General features: G+C 36.9%; 1 protein-coding gene across 5 annotated transcripts; it reads right to left on the reverse strand.

Moving 5' to 3' along the window:
• Positions 1-308: 308 nt before the first annotated feature.
• On the reverse strand, positions 309-16,421 carry LOC107871202 (protein disulfide-isomerase). 5 transcript variants are annotated; one of them, XR_007055534.1, is made up of 13 exons: positions 15,955-16,419; positions 14,138-14,168; positions 13,731-14,018; positions 13,455-13,640; positions 13,207-13,332; positions 7,963-8,097; positions 7,749-7,868; positions 7,463-7,580; positions 7,087-7,199; positions 6,745-6,982; positions 5,975-6,144; positions 5,627-5,890; positions 309-520 (listed from the first exon to the last, which is right to left on the reverse strand). XR_007055534.1 is itself a non-coding variant. In XM_016718045.2 (11 exons), the coding sequence occupies exons 1-10, from the start codon at positions 16,164-16,166 to the stop codon at positions 6,749-6,751; spliced, it is 1,563 nt and encodes a 520-aa protein (XP_016573531.2). In that variant the 5' UTR covers positions 16,167-16,421; the 3' UTR covers positions 309-520; positions 6,745-6,748. The 5 variants fall into 5 exon arrangements, 1 of the variants encoding a protein (XP_016573531.2); XR_007055535.1 differs by adding an exon at positions 2,138-4,317 and having other exon boundaries at positions 422-2,044; positions 5,627-6,144; XR_001674645.2 differs by having other exon boundaries at positions 5,627-6,144.
• Between the last annotated feature and the right edge of the window lie 265 nt (positions 16,422-16,686).

The following is a 16,686-nucleotide window of genomic DNA, read 5'->3' on the forward strand; positions in this document are numbered from 1 at the left end:
AGTAAAATTATCGTTGAAGTAGCTTAAGCAACATGTAATAAATGTCTTATTTTATTTGTTAAATATAATTAATATTTTTAATACATAAATGACATATAACAATTAATTAGGGATGATATAGTAAAATTATAGAGCAAGCACGTCAAATGACGGCAAGCAGGATGTCGATGGTGTGGTGTGTGCTTCACCTGCCACTCCGTGACTTATTATATAGGAGAATTAGTAATTCTGTTAATGTTAATAATGTTAGCAAATCAAACAAAAATGCAGAGTAAGCAAGTTTATGGAGACTGATAATTGCCACTAAATTGATACAACTGCGTGGGCAAATGCAGCCCGTTTATTGCCATCAAGAAACCAAAAAGTTTGGAGAAGGGTTGAAACCCTCTTGAAAGCTAACCAAGGCAAAAAGAGAATAAAAAGGCAGGGAGGTCGGGCTAATTGGATGAGAGGGGAGAGAAAACACCGCCATCGGTACACAAAAGAAAGCTGCACTATGATCAATGTGGGTTTCATAAACCTGCCAAAAAAAAGGGAAAGCAAATTTAGATGCCTTTGGAGATGATCCCTTCAGCTCATGCAATTAAAGCTGAATCCGAATACAATTTAGAATGTCAAATAACAACTTTGATTTCACAACTCATCTTATTCAGTTTTGTTTTGTTCCTTGTCGGTTGTTGAAAATACCTACTGCTAAGAGCTAAGGGTAATTTGGGGAAGTCTCACTTCTACAACAGTGCAAATAGAGTAAAAGAAGCTCAATTTCAATACGCAAGCTGAAAATCCTGAAATCTAGAACCAAAAAATCAAGAGATGTTTTCCCTTCAAGTCATGTCCAAAACCATTCATAATTCATCTGATGGATAGTTTACTTCTCAGCATTTGTTATTCTTCTTCTCCAATATGTAGGTTAACTATTAAGTTTCCTAAATATTCCTATTGAGATTGAGCTATAACAATAGTGAACCTCCATTAATGGAGCAAGCAGAGCTCATGGTTGTGATAAACGTAACATGAGAAGATAATTTGCAAATCAGAAAGCTGATTTTCACTATGCTGTAAGAGTATTTATACAAGAAACAAGTGACACAACTAGTTTCAGCTAATCAATTAAGAGAACTAACTACTTCTCTTAAGCTAATCAAGCCAATAACAAACTAGGATGCACATCGTTAACTAACTAGCTGCTAGCATAATTAATCAACTGATTGATCTCAACACCCCCCTCAAGTTGGGAGTTGTGGACTGCACTGACAACTTGCCAAGTATAGAATGATGTGACACCACCAAGAGCTTTAGTAAGTATATCAGCTAATTGTTGTGTGGTTGAGATATGTTGCAAACTGATAAGTCCATCATGAAGCTTTGTCTCTAACAAAATGGCAATCAACTTCTATGTGCTTGGACCTTTCATGGAACACGGGATTCCTTGCAATATGAATTGCAACTTCACTATCACAATACACAGAAATAGGTTTGGAAGGACACTCAGTAACTCTGTCAATAATCTGTCAATCCAGACTAATTCTCCCACTACCTTTCTGAGAGATCTATACTCGGCTTCTGCTAAAGAAAGTGAGATGGTAGACTGCTTCTTGAATTTCCAACTAATGGGAATATCACCAAGGAAAACAATGTAACCACTTACTGACTTTTGTTAGATAGAAAGAGTCCTAAGGTTATATCATTTTTGAGGTATCTCAGCACATGTAGTGCAGCCTGATAATGTGGTTCTCTGGGAGCACATGTAGTGCAGCCTGATAATGTGGTTCTCTGGGAGCATGCATAAACTGACTAAGATGTTGCACACTATAGGCAATGTCCAACCTTGTGTTGGTGAGAAAATTTACTTTGCCTACCAGTTTCCCGTAAACTGTAGGATCAGACATCAACCTCTTTCCTTTATCTGGATGTAGTTTAATTGTAGAATCCAAGGGTGATGAAACCTTTGTGTAATTCAGGCAATCAAACTACTTGAGTAAATCAGTAGCAAACTTACTCTGCAAGATCAAGGCACCATCAGCTGTATAGAGAGTTTCCAGTCCTAAGAAAAAGTATAGTTTGCCCAAATAAGGAATAATCACTGGCTGAATGCACAAAATCTTTTGAGCATAAAGACTCAGTCAATTTGTCATACCATTGACTGCTTGCTTGTTTTAAACCATATAGTGATTTCTTTAGCCTGCAAACTAGTCCTTCTTGATCAACCAATAAGCCTGGTGGTAACTCCATGTAGACTTCTTCCCTTAAATCCCCATGCAGAAATGCATTGTTAATATCCAATTTATAAAGTGGCCATCCTTTCTTTATGGCTAAACATAATAGGGTTCTGATGGTTGTCATTTTCACCACTGGTGAGAACGTTTCAGTGTAATCAACACCCTGTTGTTGTGTGAAACCTTTGACTACAAGTCTTGCCTTAAACCTTTCTACACTTCCATCTGCTTTATGTTTGATTTTTATACACCCAACTACAACCTATAGCTTTCTTATTAGCAGGCAATGTGACTAAATCCCAAGTTTGATTTGCATAAAGTGTTTCAAACTCTTGGGTCATGGCAGCTTGCCATGCAGGATTCAAGGCTGCTTCCTCATAAGAAGAGGGTTCACTAGCAAGTGAAATGTTTCTCATTGTCTCTTGACTATCTTGCGTAAGTGATGTGAATGGGGTGGATTTACTTATTAAGGGCAAGGATGCTATAGGTGAGAAAAAAGAAAACTTGGATGTACTAGTGGATGGAACAGTAGGTCTGGTGTGAAGACCAGGTAATGTGTAAGTGTATTCTTGAAGATAAGCAGGTATTGTATGAACTCTGTATGACCTCCTTAGTTCAGGTGGATTGGGTTGCAACAGGTAGTGTATTTGGAGGTGGTGACATAGGTTGATGAGATGATATATCATCACTGTTTTCACATGTGGAAATATGTGATATTTGTATAGAAATATTCGAATGATCAGGTAGTGGTGTTTCAGTGTGAACAGACTTTGGAACAACACAATCAGAGATATCCTCTGTGTATCCAAATGACTAATACCAGTGGAGTGTGTGTTAGTGTTCAAGTTTGAAGTATTGTTGAAGTAGGACCTTACTGACATTAAAACGAAGGGAAAAGAAGAGTTATCAGGACATAATGCAAAGGGGAAAACAGCTTCATGAAACACAACATCTCTAGAAATAGACAATCTTTTTATGGTTAAGTCTAATACTCTGTAACCTTTGGCGCCAAAAGGATATCCTACAAATATGTGAGTGGTGATCCTTGGTTCAAACTTGTATTTGTGTCCTTTGAGAATGGTGGGATAGCACAAGCATCCAAAGTCCTTGAGGTGATTATACAATGGTGGTCTTTGGTTCAATAACTCATATGGACGTTTGTTGCCTAAAACTGAGGATGGTATTCTATTTATTAAGTATATAGCTGTCAAGAAGCACTCCCCAATATGAAAGAGGTAGTTTGTATTGGTACAACAAGGCTCTTGATATTTCTAGGAGATATTTAGGTTTTCTCTCCACAACGCCATTCTATTGTGGTGTGTAGGAACAGGTTCTCTGGTGTACAATTCCCTTGGATTGAAGGTAGTTCTGTTTCATTATTAACAAATTCAAGACCATTGTGAGAATCTTGACAGTGATTGCATATTGATTCTCAACAAGGGAAATGAAAGATTTTATGACATGTAGAGCATTACTTTTGTTGCTCACCAGGTGAGTCCAAGTTGATCTAGTAAAGTCATCAACCGGTGTGAGAAAAAATCTATGATTGTCATGAGTAGATGTATGATATGGTCCCCACATATCAACGTGCAAATTATCAAAAGGTTTTATTGTAGTGGTGGTCTTTTCTGGGAGGGTAAGTCTAGTTTGTCTGGACATTGGACAGATCGAGCAAATGAAGGGTTGTTTAGGTGACAAATGTGGTAGTGAGGATATCCCTTTCATCTTCACAAAGGATACATGGCCTAGTCTTAAGTGCCATAAAAGATCATTGTTATTTCCATGAGACGTAGAAGTTAAAGAACGACAGACAGAACAAGTTCCTTTATTTACAGGATGTGAACTATATACCAGGTGATGATGCAGGATGTGAACTATATACCAGGTGATGATGAGATACATTTTGCTTATTGTATTTACAAGAACCACAACCAAGACTGGACAAACTAGAACAAGAATCAGACAGGTAGGGAAAAATAAGGGGTGAAAAAGACTTGCAATATGCAGCTACATTTGGATGCTTGTTGTGACATTTGGAGCAAAGGTAGTATAGTCCATCTTTGGCTCTACCAATCTCCAAAGGCCTCTTCAATGAAGGGGCCTGCAAAACACAACAAAAACTGGTGAAACTGACCATGCTCTTGTGTTGAGATGTTAAGCAGCTAACAGATATGAGGTTAAACTTGAAACTAGGCACATACAACACTTTGTACAGGGTCAGAGGGTCAGAAGTGGACTGATGAGGGCATCATCAATTTCAGTGACTTTGACTCTGTAACCATTTGATAAAAATACTAGGAATGGATAAAGTAAAGTTTTAATATTGGTTAGTAACGTCTAGGAATGGATAAGGTAAAGTTTTAATATTGGTTAGTAAAGTTTTATTAAAGGTCATAAGGTGGGAAGCCCCAGAATCTAAAATCCAAAGAGTCAACGCATAATGAGTCACATCCACTTGATAGTTCTCCTATTATTGTTATGAGTGAGTGGCAAGCAATAATACCAGCAAAGTTTACTGCGCATTGGTGATGTTGGAGTCTTGTCTTGTATCTAAAGGCTGAAGGTTGTTCAGTAAGCTGAGCAACCGGTTGTATTGTTCCTTGGGGTTTATCTTGGTTGTTAAGCAGAACATGGTTATTTCCATCTGAAGTACTGGAATCAATACCACAAACATGTGAAGCAGAAGCTGAATTTCTCCCTTTGGTAAACTTGAAGTCTTGTGGGAAGTCATGTAGTCTATAGCATTTATCTTCAGTGTGACCAGGCTTTTTACAGTAGTCACAGAAAATATGGGATCTACCAGCCTTATAACCACCAGAATTACTTCCAATATTGTTGAACTGATTGTTACTATAGGATGTAGAGTTTTGTCGGTGATCCTGACTAGCATTAGATTTAGTATTATTCTGCCCAGTGAACTGATTAGAGATATGTTTTCCTTGATAATTTGTTCTGAAACCCAAATTTGTTGTACCATGCACATTCAATGAAGTAGATCCAAAATCCAGTTGACTATGAGGCTTAACTTCTCTTTATTTTTCCTCTTGAATTATGTTAAGTTTTGCATTTAGTTACTTCAGTAATTTTTAGTCTAATAAATTATTTAGTTTTACGATGAATTTAAATTTTAAATATTTGTTCGTTTGTTTAGTTTGTTGAGATAGTTTAGGATTTTGAATTTCAAATAATGCAGATTATGTGCTTCATGTTGGCTATTTAAAGCCCTCCTAAGCTTAAGAAAATTATTGAAAGCTGTTAAAAGCTCATTGAAAGCTTGAAAACCATTTCAATCCAAAGAGAGCCATTTTAAACCCCTTTTTCGCTGCCCCATCTTCTTTTAAAAAACCAACAAATTAGAATAACAAAACATTGAGCTATAGTAGGGAATGGATTCATCATGAGGATATTACCTCGCACAGCAATGTAAACTTCATTTAATCCCATGAGGAATTGAATCAAACGCCTGTCTTGCTCTACCTTGTGCATACTGGCCTTAGACATGAGCATTGACAACAGGCTGTGATAGCATTGAGAGTGTTCAATTCTTCCCACAACTTCTCCATCTTTGTATAGTAAGCAGTGATATCCAAATTTCCTTGTGATAAATCATTGATTTCCTTTTATAGTTGGTACAATTTCGCGCCATTAGTTTGATCATATTGATCCTCGAGTTTCTGCCAAAGTTCTCTAGCATCATTCACATATTGTGGGCTGTCTACCAAATCGTATGATAATGAATTTAGGATCCATGAGGTCACCGTGTTGTCGCATCTTTCCCGAAGACTGAAGTTAGGAGAATCTTCAGTGGGTATTGTAGATTTGTCATTGATAAAATCCAAGTTGTTCTTCACTGATAATGCCCTAATTATTCCCCGTCTCCAGGAACGATAACCAATACCATCAAAAACAGCGTGTCAGAGAATGAATCCTGCATTTTCAGCAGGGTGAAGGTAAATAGGATTTGAAAAATCAATGTTTCCTCATGTAGGAGGTGGATGAAGATCAGAATGTGTAGAAGTCTCGGAAGCCATGGAAAGTGAAATCGAAGAGCAGGAAGAGCGAAATTGATCGCAAAATCAAGGAAGGGGAGCAAAACAGAGGAAAAAAATGAGGAAACAATTAACAGAGGTTAAGCAAAAATACCATTCCTGGCTCTGATACCATGTAGAGATTGAGCTAAAACAATAGTGAACCTCCATTAATGGATCAAGCAGAGCTCACGGTTGTGATAACCGTAACATGAGAGAAGATATTTTTGCAAATCAGAAAACTGACTTTCACTATGCTATAAGAGTCTATTTATATAGAAACAAGTGACAACTAGTTTCAACTAATCAATTAAGATAACTAACTAACTACTACTCTTAAGCGAATCAAGCTACTAACTAACTAGGATGCACATTGTTAACTAACTAACTGCTTGCACAATTAATTAACTGATTGATCTCAACAATCCTGTGGCCCAAAAAATGCAAAAGAATAATTGATGTTGATACTCTTAGACAAAGAAGAAGTTAAAGACCATTACCTCCTTACAACTCATCCTTCACTGGCTCTTTTTGTGCCATTTCTGATACTGTTAAATCAGATTTCACAAAATTTGAAGGAGCAGGGGTACCCCTATTTGTCTGGATAAATTCAATAATGGCCTCTTTTGTTCTATTGCCGTCAAACCTTGACAAACTACCGGTTGCAGATCTCAAGTATAAAGTTGGGAATCCTTGAACTTCAAACAGGTCACGAGGTATATCATTTTCTGTCCCATCCTAAAGCAGATAACATGGTAGATGAGAAAAGTAATCTCATAAAAAAATACGGGAAAATAGAAAAAGTGGCAGAGAAAATAGACAAGGGTCAAGGAGATTCATACAATTTTAACAATTAGGACATCAGGGTCTTTTTCAAATGAGAGAGCTATTTCATCCAAGACTGGAGTGAACTCCTCACAATATTTACACCCAAGTCGATAGAACTCTACCAGTACTGCAAGGGAAAAAAGAATAAAATGTATTACTTCCTTTACACAATACGCTGCAACAGAATCACTGCACTCACTTTTCTAATGCTCCAATAAAGTGAGAGAAGAGAAGATGAAACCGGAAAGGAAACAAATCTGTTGGGAGAGGAACACTATGACCAAATCAACATCAAGATAAACAAAATATAACAGAATCTTGACATATCAGTCTAGCTTTCCACTTTATAACTATTTTTAAATTTCTTCTGCTTCAATGAATGATACAAACCATCTTTCCCTGAATTGAGCACCATATCCTCAAGAGTCTCCGCAACCACCACCTTAACAGGTTCATTGTTAACTTCTGGGATAGGCTGTGACTTCAAGTATGGTTTCAACTTCCCATCCTGTATTCAAACAAGAAAAGATATAAACAAATTGGAGAAAGAAAAACAGATTGGAAAAATAAGAAAGCAAGTAATCACATTCATAACGAAAACAATAGAAGATACTTGATGTTTGATTGAGTAGCAATAGAATACAGGAAAACATAGAAATCAGGTTCAAGTCATTACCTTACAATCCTTCAACCAAGATGCAAGGTTATCAGGTTGTACATGTCTCTGAACATATTTTGTGCCGTCCATGGAAAGTAAGAAGACTAAAGGTGCCTGATCAGTGTCCAATCCAAAATACTGCAACCAAGAAAAGTGCATATTCAACTCTCGTTTCTCTCCCAGTGGGAAATTAAGTAATCTATGCAGATTGATTTGAGGAGGAAGAAATAACCTGAAGGGCCCTTTTACCAGTCTCAGCATCTCCCAAGAGGAAGTTTGCTTCCTTTCCCTTGTAACTGACTGCAAGATCATAGTATTTGGACTTGAAAGCATCAAGATCAGTGCTGAAGTTGAGAAATAGAAATACCTACAAATTCGAAATATTGATAGAAAATCTTAGGTGTTAGAGAGGAACAAGAAGGAGATACAAATTGCTAAATAAAGTGCAGCATTTTTTTTTTTAACATCGAGTGACTTTAAGAAGAAAGACAGCAAAACCTTTTGGAACAAAAGTCGAAAAGAAAAAAACACAAATCTGCAAAATCAAATAGCACCAAGGATCAATGATTACATATACTGGACTGAAGTCAGCCTTCTTTACTCTCAGAAATAGTTTAGTGGGAAACAACTGGCCTTGGAAACAGATCTGGGAAATCAAGACTCCTTTCAAAATAGTATGTTTTGTGTGGTTGGTGCAAACACAGGCTTTCTTAACCCAGAAAAACTTAACATAAAAGAAAAATTCATATGACTTCCAGCTAATTTATGCCATGCAAAGTCAAAGATTAATAGCCATCTCTTTTTGCATTGTCGAGTCTGAGTTTATTGACAATCATCTTCTTGTTGACTTTCCTTTGACAGGTAAATGGTTTACATGGGTCAGAGCGAAGGTATACATTTCAAAATCAAGGTGGATAGATTCATAGCGTTCACTAGTAAAGGAGCTAGTGCCAAATGTGTCGTAGATCCCACTCCCAGACTGACCTTAGACTATATGCCTATCATGTTAGATGGAAGTAGAAGAAGATATCCTTGAGCGCCTTTCCACTTTGAGAACATGTGGCATAAGGCGACAAATTTCAATGATAGAGTCAAGGACGGGTGGACAGGTTATGAAGTATCTGATATACCTTTCCGACTTGCAAAGAAATTAAAATAGCTAAAGGAATATATAAAAGAGTGGGACAAGGGGTCTTTTTCAGGGTAGGTGATAGCTCCATGGGCAGTGATGATGCTATTGAAGCCCTAAGAAGACCTTCGTCAAAGCCTCGGTTTCAATGTGAAATCAAGAAGAGGCTTATGATGGAAGAAAAGCCCAAGAACGAGCCTAAGAATTATGGAGAAGAATGGGCAAAGTGCTACACATACTTCATGATTCAAGTCCAAGCCCAAAAGGAAGAAGATTGGGCCCATATGGGTTGTGAGTAAATTTGGAAACTTACATTATTATTAATTGAGAGTTTCTCTTATTTACACCTTTGTGTGTGGCGAAATTTATCTTGCAATCTTATAAGAACGATTCTTTAGGAGGGTAAGATTTAATTCTTAACTTGGTATCTTTGGTTTCTATGAAAGTTAATTAAAGAAGGTGATTAGTCTTATACTAATTGTTGTCTTTAATTTCTTCGAAATAGGGGTCTAGATCACTTTTGGATCTAAGTTCTTGAATTAACTTTATTAGTATCATAATTAGTCTTAATCCACTAATTTTGAATATTAAGACCAATTAGGGTTCTTAGCACTTCATCTCGAAATTAGGGATTTATTTGATATCTTTAATTTCTTGTCTTTAATCTTCAGGATTTTCGCTTCCGTGTTATTTTTCTTGTTTATCAACGTAACCCAATTCTTATCAGTAGGGGTGAAAATGAAGAATTAATGAATGAGTTTTTTGGTGTGGGGGTGGGGGCGGGGGGAGTTAGGGAAATGGTTGAAAGAGCAAGAGGAGTGGAAGTAGATGATAAACGGAGAGATGAAGAGAGATTTTTGAGTTAGCAATAGTGCAGGAGACAACTTGAAGGAGAAAATTGAGGGCGTTGTGGTTAAAAAAAAAAAAGGGATTCTAACCTTAAATTCTTCCATCGGGTAGCATCTATGAACCGTAGAAGAAGCTTTATAGACTTCAGGTGAATGGGGTGAGGTAGGTGATCCGGAAGTGGTTCAAAGGGTAATTGTGAGATTTTACAAGCATTTGTACAAGGAGGAAGTGAGTTGAGGCCATACTGGGGGATTGTCTTTATTCACATAGGGGAAGAGATGAGTGTGTTGTTGGAGATGGATATTAGGGAAGAGGAGGTGAGGGAGGCGGTTAGTAGTTGTGCTGGGACAAAGCCCTTGGCGTGACAGTTTTCGATGTCTTTGTTTAAGCAGTGTTGGAGCAAGTGGCTATTGAGGCTTTTCATGAGTCTAGTAAACTTGAGAGAAGCCTCGACACTTCTTTCATAGCTATTGTGTCGAAAAAGGAGGGAGCTTCATGCATTAGAGACTCCAGACTTATTAGTACAATGGGAAGCATCTACAAGATCTTATCTAAGGTATTTTCCAATAGACTTAAAATTATACTAGATGAGACTGTGTCTATCTTAAAATACTTTTATGAAAGGACGAGAGATTGTGGATGCAACTTCAGTGGCAAATAAAGTTGTGAAAATGGAAAGAGAAAAGGAGATCCAAGCATACTTTGCAAGCTGGACTGGGAGAAAGCTTTTGACCACGTTAACTGAGAGTTCCGTGATTAGATAATGGTGCAGAGGAGTTTATAAGACAAATGGAAGAGATGGATGAGTGTGAACTTCCCCCATCAGATTCTCTGTCCTTGTTAACAGTAACCTTGTAGCTTTTAGGGAGCTCGAGGGGCCTGAGGCTAGAGGACCCACTATCCCCTATGTGTTTTATCCTTGTTATGGAAACCTCGAGTAAACTGATGGATAGGGCGGACAAGGAAGGTTGCTTGAGGGGATTCTCGGCTTCACTTGGGAGCAAAGTAATGTAAGGGCCACACATTTTTGTGATGCAAATTGGGTCAGCTGACATACTTAAAGCAGGTTTTGGGATGGGTCCAAATTGTGTCAGGGCTCAAGACCAATCTTCAAGATTTTCCTTGTGGTAAAGGTGGAAAATATTGAAGAGCTAGCTCAAGTGTTCAATTGAACTGTGGGCTGTGGGCTCTCTGCCTACTACTTACTTACATTTGCCTTAAGAGTATTGCATAAGGACCATGCGGTGTGGAATATTGTAATTGAAAGGGTTGAGAAGATATTAACAGGAAAGCGAAAGCGATAAAGTACTCACAAAAGCACTTTTTTAAGCATTCCTACCTACTACTTGTCTTTGTTGCACGCACCAGTGAGAGTTACAAAAAATCTGAAAAGGCTTCAAACGAACTTTTTATGGGATACAGCAGACGGTGCTAGAGAGCTTCACTTAGTTAACTGGGAGGCTGTTAAAACTCCAACGATGGCGTAATTTAGGAGTAAGAGATCGTAAGGTGTTTAAGAAACATTTACTAGGAAAGTGGTTATAGAGATTTGGGATGGAGGAAAACGCCTTGTGAAGGAAGGTAATGGTTGAAAAATATGGCACATCAGAAATGGGGTGGACGACTATAGGTATTATTGTTCTATTTGGTTATAGCATGTGGACTTTGGAGTAACATTCTGAAGGAATGGGAAGACTTTAATGATCACTACCACCTTTAGGGCGAGGGATGAAAGGAGAATTAGTTTTTGGAATCAAAAATGGTGTTGGGAAAATCTGTTGTGGTTTGTCTTTCCTTAACATCAAAAAGTTTTTGGAGTCACAAATGGTATGGGGAGAACCTGTTGAGGTTCGTCTTTCCCGAACATGTGCAAAACTTCAAACTATAGGGGGTCGACAGTCCACCAGATCCGTGAGGAGCATGAAGGGAAGTTCTTTGGGACCTCACATGTAGGAGAAATCTACGGATTGGGAGATGGAAGAATTCCAAAGGTTATTGGAGTTACTTTACAATCAAATTAGGCACAAATTAAGTGACTCATGGAGGTGTGCCTTGAGGTGTGATGGTTTGTTCACTTTGGATAAGCAGATGCCTTTTCCACATAAGGAGGCTATTCTTTTTGGTATGATTGGCAACGAGGGGAGCAATTTTGACAGTCGAGAACCTAAAAGAAAAAGAGACATCACTCATTTTAGCTGGTATTTTATGTGCTAGTATTCATGTAAAGAAGTTGATCATATATTGGTGCATTGCAAAGTGGCATCGAGCTTATGGAGGGTGGTTTTAAATTATTTTGGTGAAAATGGGTAATGTCGGGTAATGTTAACGATGTCCTACACAGCTGAGATGGAAGACATAGATGTAAACGACATAAGGCATAGAAGGTTGCCCTATTACCTCTTATGTGGGTCGTATGGAAAGAGAGAAATATGAGAACTTTTGAGGGAATCGATAATGAGTTTTTTTTTTATAACCGTGGTGTCCGGGCCAGCTTGCACGCACCTCGACTAAATCCACGGGATACTTGTCACCTCCAACCAGCAACAGGTACCAGGTAACACTGTCCACCAAGGCTAGAACAGATGAGAAGAAACTGCTGGGAATTGAACCACTAGGCCACACCCTTGGGTGCAATGAGTTTGAACACTTTAGAAATAATTTTTTTTTCTTTGATAGCTTTTTTGGTGCACCCTTGAAATTCTTCTTGTATAGATGATTGGGTGTCTTTTGTAGAGAATCATGTTTTGATGCAAATTCTCCACTTTTTCGTATACCTCTTGTAAACGGGAGCTTTCATTCCCATTGTTAATAATATCATTTACCTTATAACAAAAGATAAGCTATATCAACCTTTTACCTCCCAGGAAAAAATTGTAAATACTAAGAATCATCTTTCATATAAATATCTCTCCTTACATTAGATTAAGCTTCTATGCTCCACTGAAAGGACAATCAAACAGTAGCCAATAAACATCTCATGCATTCTTCAGTACAGAAATAACAAGTATCGATCTGCATGCGTATAATTTATCCAATGGATATTCAACCTATGTTGCTCGGACTCTTCAAAAATGTCAGCGGGTGCGTGTCAGATTCACTAAAAGTAGTGTATTTTTGGAGAATACGACACAGGTGCGGCATCAAAAGTGAAGAGTCCGCGCAACTTAGTATTCAACTTCATCTAGTAGTATCTAGTCGCATTGATCTCTCAATATTGATACCACCAAAGCATTTTAATGCCTCATTAAAGTGCGCTATCACAACTTCTCAATTTTTATCCACTCAAAGACAGTGAGAGGAAAGATGTAGGTTACGACAGTCAAAAAGCACAGAAGCACACAATGAAATCCCATCGATCAGACTTTCTATCAGTGTTCCCCAAGGAGAAAGGGATACAACGATGATGATAGAGATGCAAAACCATTACAATAGATGTTCTTCTCCACATCTTTTTAGATGATCATGTCTTGCAATAAATAATTTTAAGAAGCTAAGTACCTTGTCCCCCGGACTATGCAAAAAGTGGTTGACAAATTGCTGGTTTTCTGGATTGTCATCAAGAATAGCCATGATTGGAACACTAGTTTCTTCAATGAAATTCTGCATTGCCTCAAGTTGAAAATCCTGGGATAATATGTATATATAACTACACTGTTACTCGCCAAGTGAAACCTTCAAAGCTAAACTATTGGAAAAGGAAGAGAGTTCACTCAAATTGATCAGGTCAAACACAAGAATCAGAATACCTCGAAGTCAGCATAGAGTTCATCAAATGGCTTAAATAGACGAATAGATGGTTTATCAACCAGCCCACCACGAGGAAGGAGTTTGGCATCAAGTGTGTGAACAAAATCATAATCTACTCTTAGATCTTCAGCAAGAGCTGTGAAGTTCTGGATCTTCTCTAAAGAGAGTTCTGGAAATATGCCAGCCTGTATATACAGTATGTCAATTTTAGCCATAAACAAGTAATTAGGCAAAAAGAGAAATGAAAAGTTGAGTTAGAGAGAAAAAATGCTTACGACAACGATTTTTTTTCCATCAATAAGGTTTGCAGCATCTTCCTTTGATTTGATTTCAAGAGATGCAGGGCCCGCATGTTTTTTCAAATAGGCAATTATACCCTCGGTCTCACGAGTACCTTTATACTCATGAACTGTCTTGCCACCATTACGGAAGATCCTAATATTTGGAACACCGTTAAGGGTGTAATTTCTTGCAAGTGCTGCATTTTCTGGAATTGTTGTATCCATTTTAGCAAGAATTACTGGAGGATCGTGACTATTCAACACCGAAGCTGCTTGTTCGTACTGGCATGATAGGAAAAAAAATACCAAAGACTTTTTATTATTAATCTGTTACATAGCAAATATTGATAAAGCTAAAAATAGGTCATTCTAAATAAGGACAATAGCAATTCAATTAGTACCTTTGGCTCAAGTTGCTGGCAGTATCCACACCTATAACACAGAAGATATACAATCAAGTCTAAATTTTAAAGGGAAAATGAAAAAAATATAATCATATTCAAAGACATCTAAAAATACTTTAAGCCATGAAAAGCACTGTAACCAATTCAAAATATTGCAATTATAGGCAACATGAAGTTGAACCTACATGCCTGAAGAATATATACCATAGACATCCCGAATAAGCAATTAAACATCTACTTTTCTTTTAGACATTTGGATCATGAATAATGCATAATCATGTAATTAATCTTCTTTAGTTTATAGAGTTTATGCTCGCAAGATAGTTATTCAACTACTGAGATCTAAATCAATGACCCTTGTTTGTCCATCCTTCATGTTTGAATCGCAGCATATTCTTAATTATAAAGTCCATTTACAGGACATAAATTTGAAAATGGAAGGAAAACAGTTGACTCTGTTTACAACGAAGACTTTAGGATAGCAAAATTCACAAATGTAGCCATGCGGATGCCTGTTTGATATAACTACATCCCAAATACTCCCAAAATGTCTACCTGATTTTCTTTGTTGTATTTTACCCCTCGTAAGGAGCACCTAATTTTTTTGCTCCCCTAGTGACTCAAACCCACAGCCTTAAGATTGGAGTTGACAGGTACTTACCACCTGATTACTTCCCGAAAAGCCAAACTAAATGATCTTTAATTAAGGTATTCATTTATATTTTTTCATTATTTCTGAATGAAATTGCAACTCATGGTATTCTTGTAAAGTTTACTATGAGTTGGCGTAACTAGTAAAGTTGGTGATGTGACCAGGAGATCATAGGTTCGAGCCAGGAAACAGTCTGTTCCATGCATAGTAGGAGATTAGGGCACTGGGCTTCCTTTTTTAAGCATGTAGTGAGAGCGAAAAGTGTTTGTGGCAGTTAACTACTTTACTAACATCCCAGTCTATCCATTAGGATTGATAGCCTTGAGCATTCCAGCTTCAGATCTGAATTGAGAAATCAAGAAACACACACTTTTCAAAGACCAAAAGAAAAGTTTGCAAACGTTAATTCAAGATGCTTCAACAATTTCATCCTCTCAATAGTCACGAGAACAATCTGCATTTACTATTAATTGTTACAAGTTACAAGCAAAAACCCACACTTGTATCTAAGATGCAATCGAATGATCAATGGGAGAATCATTACCACCAGAAAGATCTTTAATTCCACTCTATTTAACTCGTTGAACACAGTTGAAACATTTGATTCGTCATAATTAACTGACCAAGCTCAAAAATATGATAGACAAGCAGATCACTGATTACGTATAGTCAACTGCCTGATTAATTATTTTTTTCCTATTAGGCTTGAAATAAAATCTTGCAAAATTAATCCGAAATCAATTAAATACTAGTAATATATTCTACATGACTTAACACGAAAAATAAAAATTAAAAAAAAAAAAAAAGAGAGAGAATCTTTCCCATATAAATATCATATACAACTAAAGAAATGTAACAGTTGCTGACTGAGATCGAAGTACAGCAAAACAAAAAGAAACTTAAAAGAAGAAGAAGAAGAAAGTCAAAACCTCAGCTTGAAATCAATTAAAAACTAGACTTGTTGGTTTGGCTCGATTAATTAACACCTTACTCTTCAAAAGGAATCACACTACAAAAAGCAAAAGGGTAATACAAAAGAAGAAAATCTTTGGCAGTAGTTGTGGTTCTCCATGAAACGAAGAAGCAGAGACTAAAATAAAGGAAAATGAGATGAACCTAAAAACGGTTGCACCGAAAATAAAACTAGGGAAAGAGTAATTACCAAGGGGCATAGAACTCTACAACGATCATCTTGTGATGGGAAATAATATCAGAGAAGTTAGTATGGTCCAAAGTCCACACAAATTCTTCCTTCGACTGTACTATCTTGTCTCCCTCATTTTCTGCTGAAACAGCAAGAAGAGCTACTACAACTACTAAAAGAGTAGTGAAAATTGAACCACTATTCGCCATTACCCCCAGCTTTCTCACCATCTATTCACTATTACTCTATTTGCGTCTACGCTCTACCTAAAAAGACTAACAGAAACGCCTGAGGCTACTCCTATAAGCTAGTCCATCATCATTATACATAGTGGGTGAACAGAGGACCCATGTCAGCTCTTATGCTGAAGTGTAAGAGGATGATTGGCTACAACATGTGTCTGCATAAGCGTTAAAGGAACGCCAAAAAAAAAAAAGGACAGAAGCAGTACTTTTTTTTTTTTTAGTTGACACAAAAATAGATCCAAATTGAATGGGATTTCAAATTTTAGTGCTAAATAAAAAGATTCTATTAGCTAATTTTTTTTTTAAACGAAGTTATCCCTAATCAAATACTCCTCAATATGAATAATAAATTTATATTTATCTCTTATAATTTTTATTTTTTTATTTTTATTTTTTATTTTTTTTATTTTCTTCAACTCTTATTTTTTTCTTTTTTTCGCTCAACTTCTTGTTTTTCTTTTTTCTTTTATATGATTTTGATTTTTTATTTTTTCTTACTTTTTTT

This window comes from Capsicum annuum, chromosome 5 (assembly GCF_002878395.1).
Source record: "Capsicum annuum cultivar UCD-10X-F1 chromosome 5, UCD10Xv1.1, whole genome shotgun sequence".
Lineage (NCBI taxonomy): Eukaryota > Viridiplantae > Streptophyta > Magnoliopsida > Solanales > Solanaceae > Capsicum > Capsicum annuum.

Excerpts from the sequence above, each read along its gene's own strand:
- LOC107871202 (XM_016718045.2), bottom strand. The coding sequence starts at position 16,166 with ATGGTGAGAAAGCTGGGGGTAATGGCGAATAGTGGTTCAATTTTCACT. Across the intron at positions 13,641-13,730 it reads ATGGAAAAAAAATCGTTGTC|GCTGGCATATTTCCAGAACT; the intron begins GTAAGCATTTTT and ends CTGTATATACAG. Across the intron at positions 7,581-7,748 it reads CTTGGTTGAAGGATTGTAAG|GATGGGAAGTTGAAACCATA; the intron begins GTAATGACTTGA and ends GTTTGAATACAG.